General features: G+C 37.7%; 2 protein-coding genes across 4 annotated transcripts; one reads left to right on the forward strand and one right to left on the reverse strand.

Moving 5' to 3' along the window:
* Positions 1-1,828: 1,828 nt before the first annotated feature.
* LOC117629537 (ACT domain-containing protein ACR1) lies at positions 1,829-6,339 on the forward strand. Of its 3 annotated transcripts, XM_034362047.1 has the most exons (8): positions 1,829-1,987; positions 2,567-2,741; positions 2,834-2,879; positions 3,762-3,876; positions 4,115-4,182; positions 4,561-5,193; positions 5,312-5,416; positions 5,596-6,339. In XM_034362047.1, the coding sequence occupies exons 2-8, from the start codon at positions 2,671-2,673 to the stop codon at positions 5,998-6,000; spliced, it is 1,443 nt and encodes a 480-aa protein (XP_034217938.1). In that variant the 5' UTR covers positions 1,829-1,987; positions 2,567-2,670; the 3' UTR covers positions 6,001-6,339. The 3 variants fall into 3 exon arrangements, with proteins under 3 accessions (XP_034217938.1, XP_034217937.1, XP_034217939.1); XM_034362046.1 differs by lacking the exon at positions 1,829-1,987 and having other exon boundaries at positions 2,148-2,741; XM_034362048.1 differs by lacking the exon at positions 1,829-1,987 and having other exon boundaries at positions 2,154-2,741; positions 5,599-6,339.
* Positions 6,340-7,474: 1,135 nt separating this feature from the next.
* On the reverse strand, positions 7,475-9,846 carry LOC117632614. Its single transcript, XM_034366152.1, has 3 exons — positions 9,133-9,846; positions 8,535-8,722; positions 7,475-8,417 (listed from the first exon to the last, which is right to left on the reverse strand). Exons 1-3 carry the CDS (start codon positions 9,701-9,703, stop codon positions 7,719-7,721), a joined length of 1,458 nt encoding a protein of 485 aa, XP_034222043.1. The 5' UTR covers positions 9,704-9,846; the 3' UTR covers positions 7,475-7,718.
* Positions 9,847-17,334: the final 7,488 nt, after the last annotated feature.

Below are 17,334 nucleotides of genomic sequence, written 5' to 3' on the forward strand. Positions count from 1 at the left end.
CTTTCCTAACACTAAGCATCGTTGGTGCTTATGGCATATAATGAAGAAGATTCATGAAAAGCTTAAGAGTTACAAACACTATGAATCTATTAAATTTGCCTTGGAGAACATTATGTATGATTCATTGACCAATATTGAGTTTGAAGATCATTGAAAAGAGATGATTGAGAAGTATGAGTTACAGAGTAATGATTGGTTATGAGGAGGCCTATATGATGAAAGACATCCTTGGGTGCCAAGCTTTGTATAAGGAGGTTTTTGAGCGGGCATTTCTACCACACAACGAAGTGAGAGTATAAATGCATTTTTTGATGATCACGTAAATTCTAAGACTAACTTGAAGCAATTTGTGGAGCAATATGAAAATGCATTGATGACTAAGGTTGAAAAGGAGAACCAAGCAAATTATAAGTCTTCCTCTGCAGATATCTGATGTAGCACCCATTACTTTATGGAGAAACAAGCTCAGAGTGCCGCAACAATAGAGGAATGGAATCCTGGACACGGGAGGAAGAGTTGAGAACAAACGTGAGGCCACTTAGGAGGGACGCTATGGTTTTTTAATTTGTTTTTTCAGTTTTGATTTTTTTGTTTTTCAAGGATTATTAAAAGAATAATACTAGTGTTACCACATTTTTATGCCACAATTTCATGCAACATGATGTGGCAGCTGATTTGTACATACCACATCATGTAAAATACTAGTTTCTGTTTTTCTAATTTTATTTATTAAAATACACTTCATTCATTTAATTGATTTGATATATGATATGGACATGCCACATCATGTGGTATAGAAATGTGGGATAAAAATATAGTAAGTGTAGCATTACTCTTATTAAAAAGAGAATTATAAAAAAATAGAATACACATGGTAATATTCATTAATTAGCCGGACATGACACATCAACTACCACATAAGATGGTCCGCTAAGGTAATTAATGTTGTGTGTCTATATTAATTTAATCAAGCTGAAATATAAAAAATAATAATAATAATAATAAACATGATTCCATCGAATTGTTTGAGTACTAGAAACAAACTTTAATAATTGTATTACTGTCAGCATATTACACATCTTTTCACGAATTGTAAAATAGGAAGGTTCTCTCTATAAATTGTGAAATTTAAATTGGAATTTAATCTCACTGTCATCACTCATCAAGGCATGATGAAGGTGGCAACAATTCTTGTAATAATTGCGGCACTGAATCTGAAAGCAATATTGTTGCCTACACTAGAATAGCAGGGGAGAAACATGGATGGACTGTACCTCCAATCTTTGAGTTTTATGAATTTTGGGCTTCACAATATCAATTTTATGTTGGGGACGAACCAAGTCCAGTGCAACATGTTCTTGCCACGTCAGCAAATGTGTAAACAGACCTGTCTTTGTGGCCATTGGATTGCGTGTGATGGTCACTCTTATTGGAGATGAGATGAGATCAGAGCCACAACAAGGCTGACTGGGTAAAACCTCAAAATGACAAACGAGTCCTAGAAACTCTGTGTCTTCCCAAGAATTAGCTGTAAATCCCGAAATAGATTCTAAACCACAATTGTGAACTTGTTTTTGATGAAATTTGATGCCGAGCCGCCGCAGTTGGAAACATCATATGATCACGTAAATTTTGAAGGACGTCGGTCCCTCTGCCACGTGGCGGCAAGCTTGTACGTGGCTCAAAAGCAACGAAATTTTGAGTTCTCCTAGGAAACCTCAATCGACCGAGTGGCAGCACGTGTTACAAATAAAACCTAACAACACACTATGATATAAATTTGAATGGAAAATGATTAAAACTTGTCAGCTGATGAGGCCAAAGCGAGAGAAAGCAAAAGGCAAATTGAAATGGAAGAATAGTTTTGGGTGGGGATCCTAGATACATATGCATATATAACAGAGCGCACTGTTGTTCCAAGCTGCGCTGCGCCTTCGCATTTGCCAAAATTGCAAAGATTTCTGCTCCTCCATCCATCTATCGACTGGTCAGTACTGATTTTATTATTTATGCTTTTCTTTTTAAGTTTTGCACAAGATTTTTCATCCATAAAAATATTTAGATCAATGTTATATTATGCTGATGGAGTTTTAGAGAGAGAGAGAGAGAGAGGGTGCGTGTGTGTTTTGATCTGGGTTTTATAAATAGTTTTCAACAATCCTGGTTTACTTTTCTTCTTTCTTCCTTAATTTCTGGTTAGAGATTTGGCTATATCCGAATAAATTGCCACAGTATTTCCGGGTCAAACCAATTACATTTCTATACAATGCATTTGCCCTCCTTAAAACGACTTTGAATATTCCAAGCTAATCATCGAGAAAAATCTTGGTCATTCTAGCTCTCCTTCTATAAGAACAAAGCTGGGGATCCTAGATATTCATGAAATATTTTTAACTTAATGATAATATATATGTGCCGTAATTCATCTAATGTCATATGAATTGACTTAAGAAACAAGCTATATATAGACGACGCCGCTGTCTTATCCCTTGTACAAGTTATTTTTTTTAGACGCGTTGTTTTCAGCATGTGTTTTGAAGGGTCTCAAACTCCTCCATATATACAGCTATCAACAAAACCAGCAATGCTATATCCTTCTTGTTGTGACAAAGCTGCAGAAAATTACTCATACATTTGCTGAGGAAGGAAGGAAGGAAGAAGAAGAAGAAGATGGAGATTATTTATCGGCCATATATCGACCCCGAATTCGAATTCCTCATTGAAAGAATCTACCCTCCATGGTATTACATTAACTTTTATCATTCATAAACTTAATTTATTTTATGTTGGAAGCATCGATAATGAATGGCTGGTTTGGTTTTGCAATTTGCAGGGTTTGTATCGACAATGACTCCTACAAAGATTGTACGCTTGTGAAGGTTAGATGCATATCATCAATAGTATTAATTAATTAACAAATTAAATTCATTCATAGAGTCTATATATATATATATATTATCTTGTTGATGGTTTATGGATACAATTCTTCGCCGTTGTTTTCTATTTGCCTAGTTGGATGTCCATGATCCATAGAGATATTAGAGAAGATTAATTTATTGTTTCGTCCCTAATCTGGTTTAAAGGTCATAAACCCATATTCGCACTTCCCTAAACTCAACTAGACTTATATATATATACAAATAAAATCACAGAGAGAGAGAGAGAGAGAGAGAGAGAGAGAGAGAGAGAGAGAGAGAGAGAGAGAGAGAGTTCTGTGTTGTCTGATATATCCACCGACACCGAGTGGAGGGTCACTAGAAAACTAGGAACCATTATTATTGTGAGAGAAAATGTAAGCTTTTGTTGTTGTCGTCATTTATTTTCTTTTTCGCTTTCAGTTTTCACGACAAGCCAGGCCTTGGTTAACAGTTTCCATGCACGTTATATATCTTCACTACAATCCATACACAACTAAGTCCCTCACAGGCAGTGGCAAACCCTAACCATCTAGTTCTGCAGAAACCTAACTAGACCATAAAGCCTTGAATGTAAACTATCTGAACCTCAAATCCCCATGGCACTTTAGTGTGTAGTGTGTGTCAGTGTGTAAGAAACCCAATTTCCTTATAATTTAGATATCGCTTGTATTTAAAAAAAAAAAAAAACTACCTAAACCTTGAACCTATTATTTTACATGCAACAGAGTCGTTGAGTTGAAAAGGTTCCTTTGTTAAGAGTAAGAAAATGACATATGCATGAGAGGAAATATACTGATATTGTTGTTGTTGTTGTTTATATATTGATTAATAATTAATTTACAGGTTGACAGTGCAAACAAGCACGGGATTTTGCTAGAGATGGTCCAAGTTTTGACAGATCTTGACCTTGTTATTTCCAAATCATACATATCCTCTGATGGTGGATGGTTTATGGATGGTAATTACACTTCCTCACCACCTTCATCACTCTTACATCACACACAGTGGAATATTATCCAATTTTTTATTTTTTATATATTAGACCTGCTTTAGATAATTTTATTTCATTTATTCGTATTTAATGAGATTTGTTGTGTATAATTATGATCGCTTTCTGAGCTATGTATGAGTTATCCACGAGTAGTCGTAGCTGCCGGATTTTCATGTGGGTCTGTTTTGATTGCTTGGTGGTGCAGTGTTCCACGTGACGGATCAACTCGGCAACAAAATCACGGACGAAAGCCTCATACTTTATATTCAGCAGGTCTTTCTCTCTCTCTCTCTCTCTCTCAAAAACCTTTTTATACCGACGTAAACACTAGGTGGCATGTTGTTTGTGTTCACCTAAATTATAACAAAAATAATCAAATAGATATGTGTGAATTCGTAACACCACGTTGAGTTGTCACATAAGAACTAGCACAAAGAGTAATTTTTCCTCAATCCATCCTGCTAATTTTAGAGGTGTAAACTGAGAGTCGAACTGAACCAACATGATCCAAAACAGTTGTGGCCCAATCTCTTCTAAATTGGCCCCCAATGAAGCCATGTCGTGCCAGACAAAGCGCATAATATATATTTCCTCCTCATACACTAGTTCTGTTGTTTCGTTTTGTTTTAATCGTAACTAATAAATTTGCAGGCACTATGTGCTAGCAGGGGAGGAATTTCAAAGGAGGCAAGACTACCAGGAAGAAATGTGACACCCGGGCTGAAGGACTTAGCCCTAGAAATGACCAGCAAGGACCGACCGGGCCTAGTGTCTGAGATATCTGCGGTCCTTGTTGAGTTGGGCTGCAACATCACTACTGCGGTGGCTTGGACCCACGGTACCCGGGCGGCCAGCATTTTCTACGTGGAAGATGGGCTGGAAGGTGGGCCCATAACAGACCCAATTCGGCTGGCCCATGTACAGGAGCAGCTAGAGAATGTAGTTAAAGCCCATCATGAGGAGGGGGAGAAGAGGAGTGTAAGGCTGACCACCCCAGCAGGTGGCCACACCCACAAGGAGCGGCGGCTCCACCAGTTGATGTATGCCGACGAGGACTATGAAAGTTGTCGTGGTTGTGACGGTAGTGGCAGCAGTGCACACAAGAAGGGTTGTGATCGGACCCATGTGAACATAGAGAGTTGTAAGGAGAAAGGGTATTGGATTGTGAATGTGAGGAGCAGAGACCGACCCAAACTACTGTTTGACACCGTGTGCGCCTTAACCGACTTGCAATACGTGGTGTTCCATGCGGTGGTTGCCTCCAGGGGCACCCTGGCGGATCAGGTAGGCACACTATTAATTGAGCTTGTGCATGGCAATTAGTAACTGAAATTTGTCCCGCGTTCTATGTCTTTGTATTGTGTTTGATGTTATTTGAATGTGAAATATGTGACATGTACAGGAGTATTTTGTCCGGCATAAGGATGGCTATACTTCGAATACAGAGAGTGAGAGGCACAAGCTTACCCTATGCTTGGTTGCTGCAATAGAGAGAAGGATCTCACAGGTATGTCTCAACTTGTTATCTATTAGATTATCTGTGCCCATTATATAAATTCTTATAGTCATTCGACATATTAATTATCATATATCAGGTTCGAAAATGTAATCTTTCTAGCATTCGAAAATGTGATCCTTCTAGCATTACTCGTGTGTGACTGACTAATGACGAAAATAATACTTTAGCAGGGCTTGAGGTTGGACCTGTGCGCTAAAAATCGAATGGGATTGTTATCAGACATCACAAGGGTTTTCCGAGAGAATGGACTATCAATGTCGAGGATTGAGATTGGAACACGTGGTGAAAGAGCAGTAGGATCAATCTATGTAACGGATGCTTCGGGGGATGAAGTAAATCCAAACGCAGTGGAACTGGTGACGAAGGAGATTGGAGAATCCATCATTGCAGTTCACAAATCCCACAAGTGGGCTCCACAGGCCTCCTCCTCCTCAAGGACAAGCCACAAAATACACAACAGAAGAATAGAAGAAGAAGAAGAAGAAGAAGACAGGCCCAGATTCTCACTTGGAAGCTTGGTCTGGTCTCATCTGGAGCGCCTCTCTAGCAGTTTTGGGGCTATCAAATCATAATTAAACTCCTAAGTAATCAATTAATTAATGTGGTTCTTTTAATCAGGCTTAAGGTTGTGTCTGTAAATAAGTGTGTGACCAGGGGTCAAGGTAGTTCTTCTCTTCCTAGGCAGCTTGTGCTTTTTCTTTGTACAGATTTGTTTTATTTCTTTTTTTTTTTAAAGTACCTGTAGGAAGATTTGAACCTTAGATTTTAGCTTCAGCCTCATCCCACGCCACTTGAGCAAAGGCTCGTGGGCATTCATTGTACAGATTAGTTTCAAATCCAAGAATTTTTATGCATAATCAATTAAAAGATGAATGCAATCTCCCCACCGTTTCACATTATTATTCTCATTACCATTTGAAAGCTTTATTGTCTTTGTTAGTTTAAATATAAGGCTTGTTTACTTTTCGTTTTTGGTTGGAGTGAAAGAGGAATGTTTTGGAATATTTTTATTCTTTTTACTTTTTCTTTACGTTTTCTCTATAAAATGAGGACATTTACATTATAAATTAATCTGCAATCCACATAAAATATAAGGATAACTACATCAAATCAAATGGCCCTCGTTTATAAAATATTTTAACTATCAAACCTAAAGTTAACTATCATACCAAAATACCCTAATGTCAGGAGAACTACAAAATCATCTGATTTAACGATTTTTCGCTAAAAACTAACAAAATATAGCAACATTGGTCACGAAATGGAAGTTCAGAGAGTTTTCAAAAAGCCACAGGAATATTTCAACAATAAGCCTAAATAAATATATATACGGAACCCTTTATTCGAGTATTTCTATATAAATATATGTTCGACCCGACCCAAGATATAAGCCTTTTCACATGCAAAATGAGTTATAAAAGTAGAATTTGGCAAACTCAGTCAAAATAATTTATGACTCGTTAAAATAAGTCATTTTCATACATTTCCCCAATATTGTAACAACCTAAAAGAAAGGCAAAAATCAGAATTAACTTATTACCAAAAAAATTGATTTGCATTAACAACACCAAAAGGTTTGAACATGAACTGTTATACACATCCTCCCACCCCCATTTGGTGTGAGGAAATCACCATTCTATTAACGACATTCACCAAAGAAAAAAGAAAGAGAGAAAAGGCATTCACACCTACTCATGAACATTTTACGAGAACGGAAACCAATGTTAGTACAGGTTTGAACCAAACTAATGCAAGACCAAGACAGAATCAGAATGTATTGAGAACCGCGCCTATCATTCTCGAAGACATAAAAATAAAAGTTCTCTCAGGTCACCAGCTATCACTGAACTTTCTCTAGACAATCAAACAGCACATGCAAATTTTCTAGACTTCTTTTAACAAGCGAGGGCACATTCTTTTCTGTTTTAGTCTAAAAAAATCTTCAACCTTGATCTTGAACGAGTTTCTCGCGAAACCTAACCTTTCTGAAGGAACAAACAACTGTGAGAAAAACAAAAACAAACACTACCAGTACGGACCAGGATGGGCATAACAAAGCACAACTTTATATGAAATAAACAAATCAAGATTATTGCATGGTGCTGTATTTTGCTACACTTATAAATACATTCTTCATAAGAAACAATTATCCAGTATCAGGCGTTATGTACAATAATACAGTTTCCATAGCCAAACTAAGACTAAAGAAACCTTCCACAATCTATTCACAATAACAGATGAATGAGAAGTATAGGCCATATTGACCTAAAAAGGGTTCTTATGGAAGTAATCATATAACATCAATGTCTTCAACGTCAAGCCAGTCATTAGATTCTTTGGTCTCCATGTTACGGGAACTTACCAGATCAGACCCAGCATGTCTAATCTCAACAGAGTTGATTTCCTTGTCTGAATCAGCAGAGGTTCTGCTTAGCTGAACCCAATCTCTTGAGTCTTTTGTAGAGGAATCAGAGCCAGATGTGACCTTCTTGTAACTTGAGGCTGCCTCTCCATCATCATCCTCAAGATCACTGAAAGATACATCCTCGTCATTCTCTATAGGGATGGAGGTTCCCCGAACACCATCTATCTCTGAAGTTTCCTCTTTCAACCAATCATCAGCATCATCCTCATATTTCTCATCCGCAACTTTGGAGGAAGAATTAGAAAGTGGCTGCTGAAATTTGGTCTCTTTCAATGGTCCTTCCTCAATAACGGGCTTGTCAATAATTTGGATCTCACTACTCTGAATTGTGTGCTTCTCAGTCTCAAGATCAACTGCCACTGGTTGAGGAGCTGATCTGATGGTAGATGTATGGGGAGACACTAGGTCAGATTGAACACTAGGTGGTACAGAAAGATGCTGTTCTTTTGGGGAATCAGCAATTCCTTTCGCATAAATAGTGCCACTTCCTGAAGGGTCTGATTCTTGCTTTTCATTAGCTCCCTTCTTCAACTCATAAGACAACATTGCTCTAGCTTCCACTATCTGCAGACATATCATTAAGTCACGCAAAGCATTGTTGCTGGCAAAAAAATTAATAACCCACCAAAATAAGGCAATGAAAGGGGAGTTTCGGGTCAGTGAAGCATAGAATCAACTTACCTTGGGTGTAGACAGAAGCTCGGCATCATGTTTACTGAGTCTAGGATGCAAGAGCACGAAGTAAATCATCCAAAAGTGAGCCTCGCTCATATGCTCAGGGCAAAGTTCAATCCTGAGAGCAGCCAATGACGGTGCAAGCCGTTCAACAGCCAGAGCATGCTCTTGTTGGACATCAGACAATTCAAAATCTGGAAAAGCAAACTCACAAGTCACAACAATCTTATTCCAATTCCCTACAAGTTTCAATGGAGAGAATAATATGACAATAACTTACTTGAATAAATTTAACTCAGCAACAAATTCAACAAAAGTTCCATTGTCAATTTCAATACTATTAAAGTTATAAGCCCTTAAATCACAACATGATGAACAGAGATATACCTTATTATTCAATCCCTTCAATTCAAATTAACAATTGAAACAAATACGAAAGGAAAAATCCACATGGGCAACACAAATACCTCAAATTCATGCTTTATGAACACTACATTGACCATAAATAACACAAATTTACAATAAGATGAACAAATGATTCATCAAGCCGACACACATTGAATTGAATTACCCAAAAAATTGTCAAATTCGAAGCGAAACATACCATCTGAATCTTCATCATCGGAGAGAGGGAAATCCAGCCAAGTCTCCGGATGCATAGAGACATTCCTGACGAACGCGAGAACCTCCTGGGTCACTCCAAGAGCAGCCCCAGCTGCCTCAGCCTCCTCCTCCGATCCAAACTGAAGCAAATTCGAAGCGATCTTAGTGAACTCCGAGACCGCTATGTTACTCGACAGCTTCGAGATCCCGCTCTTGAACTTCCCGCCGATCTCAGCAAAGTCGCTGCGAATTCCCGCGATGACGTCCTCATCAGAAGGTTCGAGATCGGCGGGTTGGGGTGGTGCGGACGGATTAGGAGGATGGGTCGGATCGGGCGGCGGCGCGAGGAAGGAGGCGACGCCCCAGAACTGGCGGGACAGGGTTTTGGTGAGCTCGGAGAGGTCGCCTTTGACTGTGGGAGTCGACGGCGAACCGGATTGGGGGTCGGGTTGCGGATCGGGTGGCGATGAATTTGGGTCTGTATTGGAGCTAGGGTTCGTATTGTGGTAAACGTCGTCCTCTTCGTCATCGAGCTTGAGTGAGTTAGCGATGGATTTCGCGAACCACGCCATTGCGAAATGTGGATAGATAGAGATGATCGCCGATTCACAGAGCCAAGGCTAATAATGCTGTTCCTTCCTTCATCTGACTTGCAGAGTCGGCCTTCTTAACTGGGACTTAGAGTTTGTCATACGTCGCCGTTTTGATATATCTTAATTTTATATGTTTTTGGTCCGCAAATTTACATTGTTGTGGGTGACGATTTTTCACACTTTAAGAGAAGGAAATTACATTGACAATCACATGAGCGCAACACGACATTACACCGTCAACCAAGGCAAGAATATGATCCAAATACTTGAACTCAGCTCTTGTAAATGTGGATGAAATAACGTGCTATTGTTATGAAGACTTGGGTTTGTAAAATTATGAGTTATTATTTTCTCATGCTTTCATAAGTTGTATTATTGTACTTCAAATGTATGTTTTTTCTGCTTTGCTTATTATGAAATGATATGTTTCGTCTAGTCTTCTCATTAGGATTTGGGAATAAATCTTCATGAAATTTGGTTTGGCATAGTAGGTGGATCGTCAATTTAACAAAATAATAATGCAAATGTATAGTATTTTTTCTGTTTTGAACTAGAAGTCTGCTTGTAAAAACCAGAAAATAAAATATGTAAAAGACTTACTTAAATTGTGCTAATGCCGCTTGAAACTTAAAAAGAGAGTGGGAAAATAAGAGGGCTGGAGAATGTTGGAAACAAGAGAAATTTCATTGAAGACTGGAGAGTTGGAAAGCACTAAAATGTAATGGCTCAGGCGTGCCTGTTACTTGAAAGTGTAACTAGTGTGCAAAGTATATTGGCAATAGAGTATAATTGCATTGCAGAAGGACGCTAAATGTAACTGCATGTGTAGACATAGTATAACTGCAATGTAATGAATCTTATACCTTTGAATTTTTGTTGTAATAGTTGTAGATATTATGCAATTGGCCCCAGGGTAGTCTTTTGATACATGTATCAAATGCACCGAAACAATAGGTGAAATAGTTTCACATTTACACCATGGTAGTTGATTTTCACCTGCACATATTCAATATTGTGTCGTGTAACGTCCCTATATAAAGGGGATGATTGCTTCAACATTTACACTTTGATCATACAGAAAAAAGACGAAAACTGAGACTTAAAAAACTTCAGTGTAGTATCACAAAGAAAATACAATTTCTCATTAAGAGACTTTTAGCTTAAGTGGTCAAGAACATTTAAGTTATTACTCAAGAAACTCAACACCAGAATGACTCTCTCTCTTCTTCTTCTTCTCGACTCTTCTTCTCCCCCCAACCCAAAACCAACTCCAGACTTTGCAATTCCCCTTGGTTCCAGGGGTTCTCCCCTGGAACCACCCATTTCAGTTAATAATTCGGGTATCTCTCCCCTCGTCATGTTGTGGATAGGTTTTCCCTCCCAAATTTTGTTGGGTTTTGCCTGCTCCTTGCTGTTGCAAGGGTTTGTTTTCTTCCCTTTTTCTTCAGGGTTTGTTTCCCAGTCTTTTGGGGCTGGTTATTGGTTGATCTTGCTAGATCTGCTACTTGTGTGGTAGATCTAGTGTAGATATCTCTGTATTGGAGGTGGAGCTGCTGAATTTGGTGGACCTACTCTTATTGTGCTTGGGGATCAGGGGGGATTAGGAGATGCTGTGATGTTCTTTGAAATGTCCGGGTGGAAGTTGTGGGGTTATGCCCTCCACTCTTGGGGTGTTTCCTGTCCCATGAAGGAGGTTCTTGCAATACAGACTGTAACAACAACACCAACTAAGCACAAGTATTACAAGATAGTTAGAAAACAAATATACAAGTTGAAGCCCAGCTAACAAGGAGTTGCAGATAAGGAGGACCCTAATTCTGCAGCAACCAGTGCTTAAATAAGATCAAGACAGAGAACAATCTCTCAAACTTAAGCCCAACACAAAAAACTCAAAAAAAACACAAAACAAGCCCAGCAAGCCCAAAGTACATTGTTAATACCATATCATAGAAGTACATTGATAATACCATGTCATAGAAGTATATTGTTAATACCATGTCATAGAAGTGCATTGTTAATACCATTTCATACAAAAAAAACTCAAAAAACCTATAAAAGAGTCCAGTAAGACATCCGATATCTTTTGCAGAAACCACCTCCAATTGTTCACAGTTTCACCAGAAACAATCGCAAAGGTAAAACAAAATACCTCTACAAGAAAAAGAAAAAAGAAAATACACTGTTAATACTATGTCATAACACTATCTTCCTAGTAAAAATTACATTATGCATATCATAAACTTCAAGTGCATAGCTATATATAGAGCAAATATAGAACATGCTTTGTTACTAAAAATCTGTTAATACTATGTCATAGAAGTACATTGTTAATATTATGTCATAGAAGTGCACTGTTAATACTATGTTATAGAAATCATCTCAGTTACAGGGTATGAACAGTATAACAACTGTTCATACCACTTATTGGAAGTTAACAACTACGTCATTTCATTTGCATAATAGGTACGATAAAGAATCCAAACAGTACCAAACATCAAAACCAAGTTAACACTAAATAGTGTTTTACACATTAAAATCACAAAGAACCTAGATCACTGAGAATCTAAATCCAAGAACAGTAATTATCAATTTTCTTAGTAACCAAACATTAGATAGCATACACAGATAGAGTCAAACAAGTCAACAACAATGAGAAAAACAAGCATAATGAATTCTAAATCACTAATTCCAAATATTATATCATTCTAAAATAGAAAAAGCAATACATCAATGACTCATATTGACTAATTAACTATTTTATGCCAAGAACTCATCCCAAAATTTTGACTACCACCAACTCTAGCATCGTCGGTGCTCCAAAGAATGAAGAATCAAATTGAATCACCATATCACCATTGCCAAAACCTCAATTCAATCATATGCTAAGCAAACACATAAATTGAACCCCTTTTTAAGGCTTTTGCATAATCTCTGAGAAATTGCCCTTTAAATATATCATCAAGCAACCTGAGCCCATAACCCTTCTTCCCACATCAAAACTTCTCCAGTTTGGCATATCGGCGTTTTTGGAACTGTGCAAACAAATCTATTAACTAAAACAATTCTCTTTGCACAGTAAAACAAAAATTGCTATAAGGAAAAGCTAAAATACCTGTTGATTTGAACAAAGGTCTCTACTCCGTATGCGTTGAGGTTGTTGTGGTTGACGTAGCTTAGATTCGACGACACTGGAGAAGAAACTGGAGGTGTGTGGTCGGCCGACGGAGATTGAGACGAAGATGATTGCGGTAGCGTCGGAGATGAAGAAGGATGGTGCATTCATTGGAGCGTCCGACGGAGATGGAGGAAGGGAAATCGGAGATAGAGTTTTGGGCGAAAGTGAATCGACGACGGGTTATGGTGATGGAGTCGGCGAAGACTATGGTGGAGACGATGAAGATTAAATGGGAATTGGACTAGGAGAAAAGCCAGAAGCAGAGCTTGATTGTTGAAGAAGAAGAAGAAAGTTTGAGATGTGTGTTGATGAAGATTGAGTTGATTAATAGACAAATCAAAAAGGCGAAACAGTAATCCAACATAGCTGTTGAGTTTAAGAAATTGACAGCTGTCAATTTTTGGGTTTATTTTAGGTGTGTTTATATGTATTGAATGGTATAGGGTTTCTTTATAGAACTATGTCTAGAAATGGGTATTTAACTAATTTTCTATATTTCTAAGTGAGGCTATATTTGTGATGGTGCCTAGTTTGAGCAAAAACCCAAGCACAAAATGGTCAAAGAAAATTGTAATGGTGTCTGGTTTGAGCAAACAATGCGGGGAGGGTGAAGAGGGAGAGGGTGGTGGCTGTGAAGGTAGATAGTATTCTCTTCAACATCCAGACAGCGATTCGAGAATTCAATGAAGTAATTTTTATTTTTGCACTTCGCAGCTACAACAAAGCTGCTCATGAGGTTACAACTTTTGCGTGTAGGGTAGGTGATAGTTACTATTGGGATTTTGTACCTCCAGATTGGTTGTTTTTTTACCTTAGCTGGAGATGCTAATGTTTGTGTTCGCCTTTAATAAAAGTATTTTATTCTTGGGAAAAAAAGAAAAGAAAAAAGTGAGGGCTATATTTGAGGATATAGTCCAAAATCCCCAAAACTCATTTCCAAGAGTGGGCTACACAAAGGGCTACCCAAAAAAAAAAAAAAAAAAAAAGGGCTACAAAATCCCCAAAACCCATTTCCATAAGTTCTATTATTTGTACTTCATATGAGCTAATGTCACCTTACCGTTAGCTGACGTCAGCTAGAAGTTTTTTTTTTAAATAATTTTTTGTATAAAAAATTCTAAATTTTTTGTATAAATACCAACCTCATTCTTTCTCACATTCTCTTCATTCTTTTACAAACTATCCTTCATCTTTTTTCATTTAAATTAATTTTAAAGTTGTTTTAAAAACAAGACATAGACTTGAACATGACAATGTATTGTCAATTACTATTAGTTGCAAACACCAAAGTTGTTTTTAAAACAAGACGAAAACTTGAACATGACAATGTATTGTCAATTATTATTAGTTGCAAACACAAAAGACTAGCTAATGTCATAAGGCTGCTCATCATTCTAGTGCTCGTTTGGCCCAAAGATGTGCAACAAGATCCTCTTGTAGGTTGTTGTTTGAGGTACGCAAGCATATCGACCTGTTGGGACGTTTCCTCACACACTCAGGATATGGTGATTGCCGCCATAAGGTCCTTTTTGCTCCTCTGGGTATCATCTTCTTCGTCCTTTTCCATCAGTTGGTGTCTCCACTCCTCTCATTGGTCTTCCAATTCGGAATTGGAAGACCAACCACAATTGAAATCCATTGTAGAATTGAATTAGAATGACAAAATATACAAATTAAAGCAAGTAATTGAAGAGGAATTAGATGAAGGTGTGAGATATGAAACCCAAAACATCTCTTTTATTGACATTTGAAGCTGAAGATAAGATGTGCCACGTGGACAAAAATCCAATTGAAAATATGGAGGGCTAATCACGTAACCACACGTGGCTCTCGAAAATCCTATCTGAAAAATTGTTGGGATTACATCATGATAAGTTGTGCCAAGTGGAGAAAAATTCTAATAAAAAATCTATAGGGCTAATCACGTGCTGACACATGGATGTCAAAAATCATATCCCAAAATATTTATCTTCTAAAATGTATTTTAAATAGGATATAAATTAGGGGTGGCATTTTAGACCGAAAAACTGAAAAACCGCAAAAACCAACCAATAATTTACCGCAATGAAACCGCAATTGTGGTAAACCGAACCACATTTGTGCTATTAAGAATCAAACCGCATTTGCAGTTGCAATTGCAGTATTTGATTTTCAAAACTTGCGGTTACCGCAAACCGCAAAGTATAGCCGCACGGCTATACTCTATAATTAAGTATGTAGCCTTATGTCTGTAGCTGTTAGATGCGAACCCTAAACCCTTCTCTCCTTATGTGGTCTCACTCTCTCAACTCTCTGATTCTCATTGGTCTCTCTCTCTCTCTCTCTCTCTCTCTCTCTCTCTCTCTCCCTCTCTCTCTCTCAAAATCGGCTTCTCTCGATCTCAATTCTGTCTCTTCTCTACCCAAATCGAACTCATCTCCTCATCTCTATCTCAATCTCTTCTGTCTCGACTCAACCTCCACCACGCTCCCTCAACTCAAGCTCTCTCTCTGTCTCTCTCTGTGCCTTAAGCTCAACTCAAACCTGTCGACCACCACTGTCAACAGTCGCTCCCAACCGCTCTCAGCCATTCCCAACCTCTGATTTGGAGGTAAATTATGATATTTCCTAATTTCTGGAATTGATTGTTTCAAAGATAGAGTTTCGAAATTTATGTTTTAATTGAGAATTTCTAATGTCAAATTTGATTTTTGCAGGGATTGTTGCTGAAGTGAATTAACTATTTGGAGATTTCTGTTTTGAGCTTAGAGCATTTGGTTTTGAATTAAGTTCTATTTTTTTGTATGTTAATGTTTTGAGCTTGATTTGGAATATGTTAATGTTTTTAGCTTGGTTTTGAATCTGTTAATGTTGTTTTGAATCTATTAATGTTAATTCTGGAATCTTTTAATTTTTTCAGCTTGGTTTTGAAAATGTTAATGTTAATTCTGGAATCTGTTAATGTTGTTTTGAATCTGTTTTGACTCTATTTTTTTAAATAAAAAGTTTCATTTCATGTTGTGTTTTAATTTGGTTGAGTTTAATCTGTTATTAATATTCTTTTATGTTATTGCTTTTGTGTTGTGTTATAGATAGAGTCTAACCTCTAACACACCTAATGCCTCTAATCCCCAAACACAAACCGATACACCCGAAACACAATCTCCAACTCAAACGCAAAATCCCACAAGTGAGGGGCTTATGGTGGGAGATAAGAGGAAAGCCCCAAAATCGATTGTGTGGTTACATTGCACAAAACAAATAAAGAAGGATGGTAATGGGGTAGAGAAGGTTATAGGGGTTTGCAATTATTGCAAATTGGAGATGCCGGCGGACCCTATAAAAAATGGAACAACGAGTTTAAAAAATCACATAGAGAGGAGATGCAAGCTCTCTCTTCCCTATCAACAAGAAGGTGATGCAAATCAACCTTCTTTGACAACGGATACAATGGGTAGTGGATTGGTTCCTCACACATTCAATAAATAAAAAAATGTGAGTTAAAGGTTGTGAAGTTCATCATTAAGGATGAGCATCCTTTTAGAGTCGTTGAGGGCTCGGGTTTTAAGGAAATGTGAATAAGCTTATATTTTTAGGCAATGTGCTCGACCCAAGGATGAAGCTTCAAATGCTCCAAATAAGCTTTGACAATCTTGGGGCAGATGCTAGAAAGCAAGATGAGATTGTGAAGGAGGTTGTAAAGTGTTTGAATGAATTGTATAATGAGTATAAAGGGGTTGGAGGAGGTGTAAGCCAAATTGATGACGATGAGATTGATGATGAGGTTGCACAAATTGGTGATGATGTTGATGTCACATTTCAACTAATGCAACAACTTGTGCAAAAGAGGAAGGATGAGCAATCCGTTGAGATATCCAATGAAGTGGATAAGTACTTGACGGATCCTTTTGAGAGCCCCTTGAGCAAACAATTCAATCTCTTGAATTGGTGGAAAGGGAACCAAACAAGATATCCTATTCTTTCACAAGTTGCCAAGGATATCTTTGCAATTCCAAGTTCTTACGGTTGCTAGTGAAAATGCTTTTAGCCTAGGCAAGAGGATTGTGGATCCTTTTAGAAGCTCTTTGCATCCTAAAATGGTAGAGGCATTAGTGTGTACTAGTGATTGGCTTAGAGCGGACGAATTTTCCTTTTACAAGGAACCAACGGATGATGAGGTTGAATTCTACAAGGAAATGGAAGATATGACAACTTGTAAGTAATTAGTTTATTTATGCTAATGTTATTTATGCTTCTTCTTATAATAAAATGTACTAAACTATGTTGTTTTATTTGTAGATAGCATTGGTGCTCAAACAACACAACGGGGTTCTTCAAATCCACTCACCACCAACACTTGAGTTTGTAACATTGGTGCATTGCATTTTCCTTTTAGTTTGTAACTTTAATTAACTTTGAATTGGATTTTTCTTTTTGGTTGTAACTTTAATTCATT

The sequence above is a fragment of the Prunus dulcis genome, chromosome 6 (assembly GCF_902201215.1).
Source record: "Prunus dulcis chromosome 6, ALMONDv2, whole genome shotgun sequence".
Lineage (NCBI taxonomy): Eukaryota > Viridiplantae > Streptophyta > Magnoliopsida > Rosales > Rosaceae > Prunus > Prunus dulcis.

Bases quoted from the DNA above. Each gene is read 5' to 3' on its own strand.
- LOC117629537 (XM_034362047.1), top strand. From the start codon at position 2,671: ATGGAGATTATTTATCGGCCATATATCGACCCCGAATTCGAATTCCTC. The intron at 3,877-4,114 runs GTAATTACACTT...TTGGTGGTGCAG, and splicing joins TGGTGGATGGTTTATGGATG to TGTTCCACGTGACGGATCAA. The intron at 4,183-4,560 runs GTCTTTCTCTCT...ATAAATTTGCAG, and splicing joins TCATACTTTATATTCAGCAG to GCACTATGTGCTAGCAGGGG.
- LOC117632614 (XM_034366152.1), bottom strand. From the start codon at position 9,703: ATGGCGTGGTTCGCGAAATCCATCGCTAACTCACTCAAGCTCGATGAC. The intron at 8,723-9,132 runs GTATGTTTCGCT...TTGCTTTTCCAG, and splicing joins CGATGATGAAGATTCAGATG to ATTTTGAATTGTCTGATGTC. The intron at 8,418-8,534 runs GTAAGTTGATTC...ATATGTCTGCAG, and splicing joins AGCTTCTGTCTACACCCAAG to ATAGTGGAAGCTAGAGCAAT.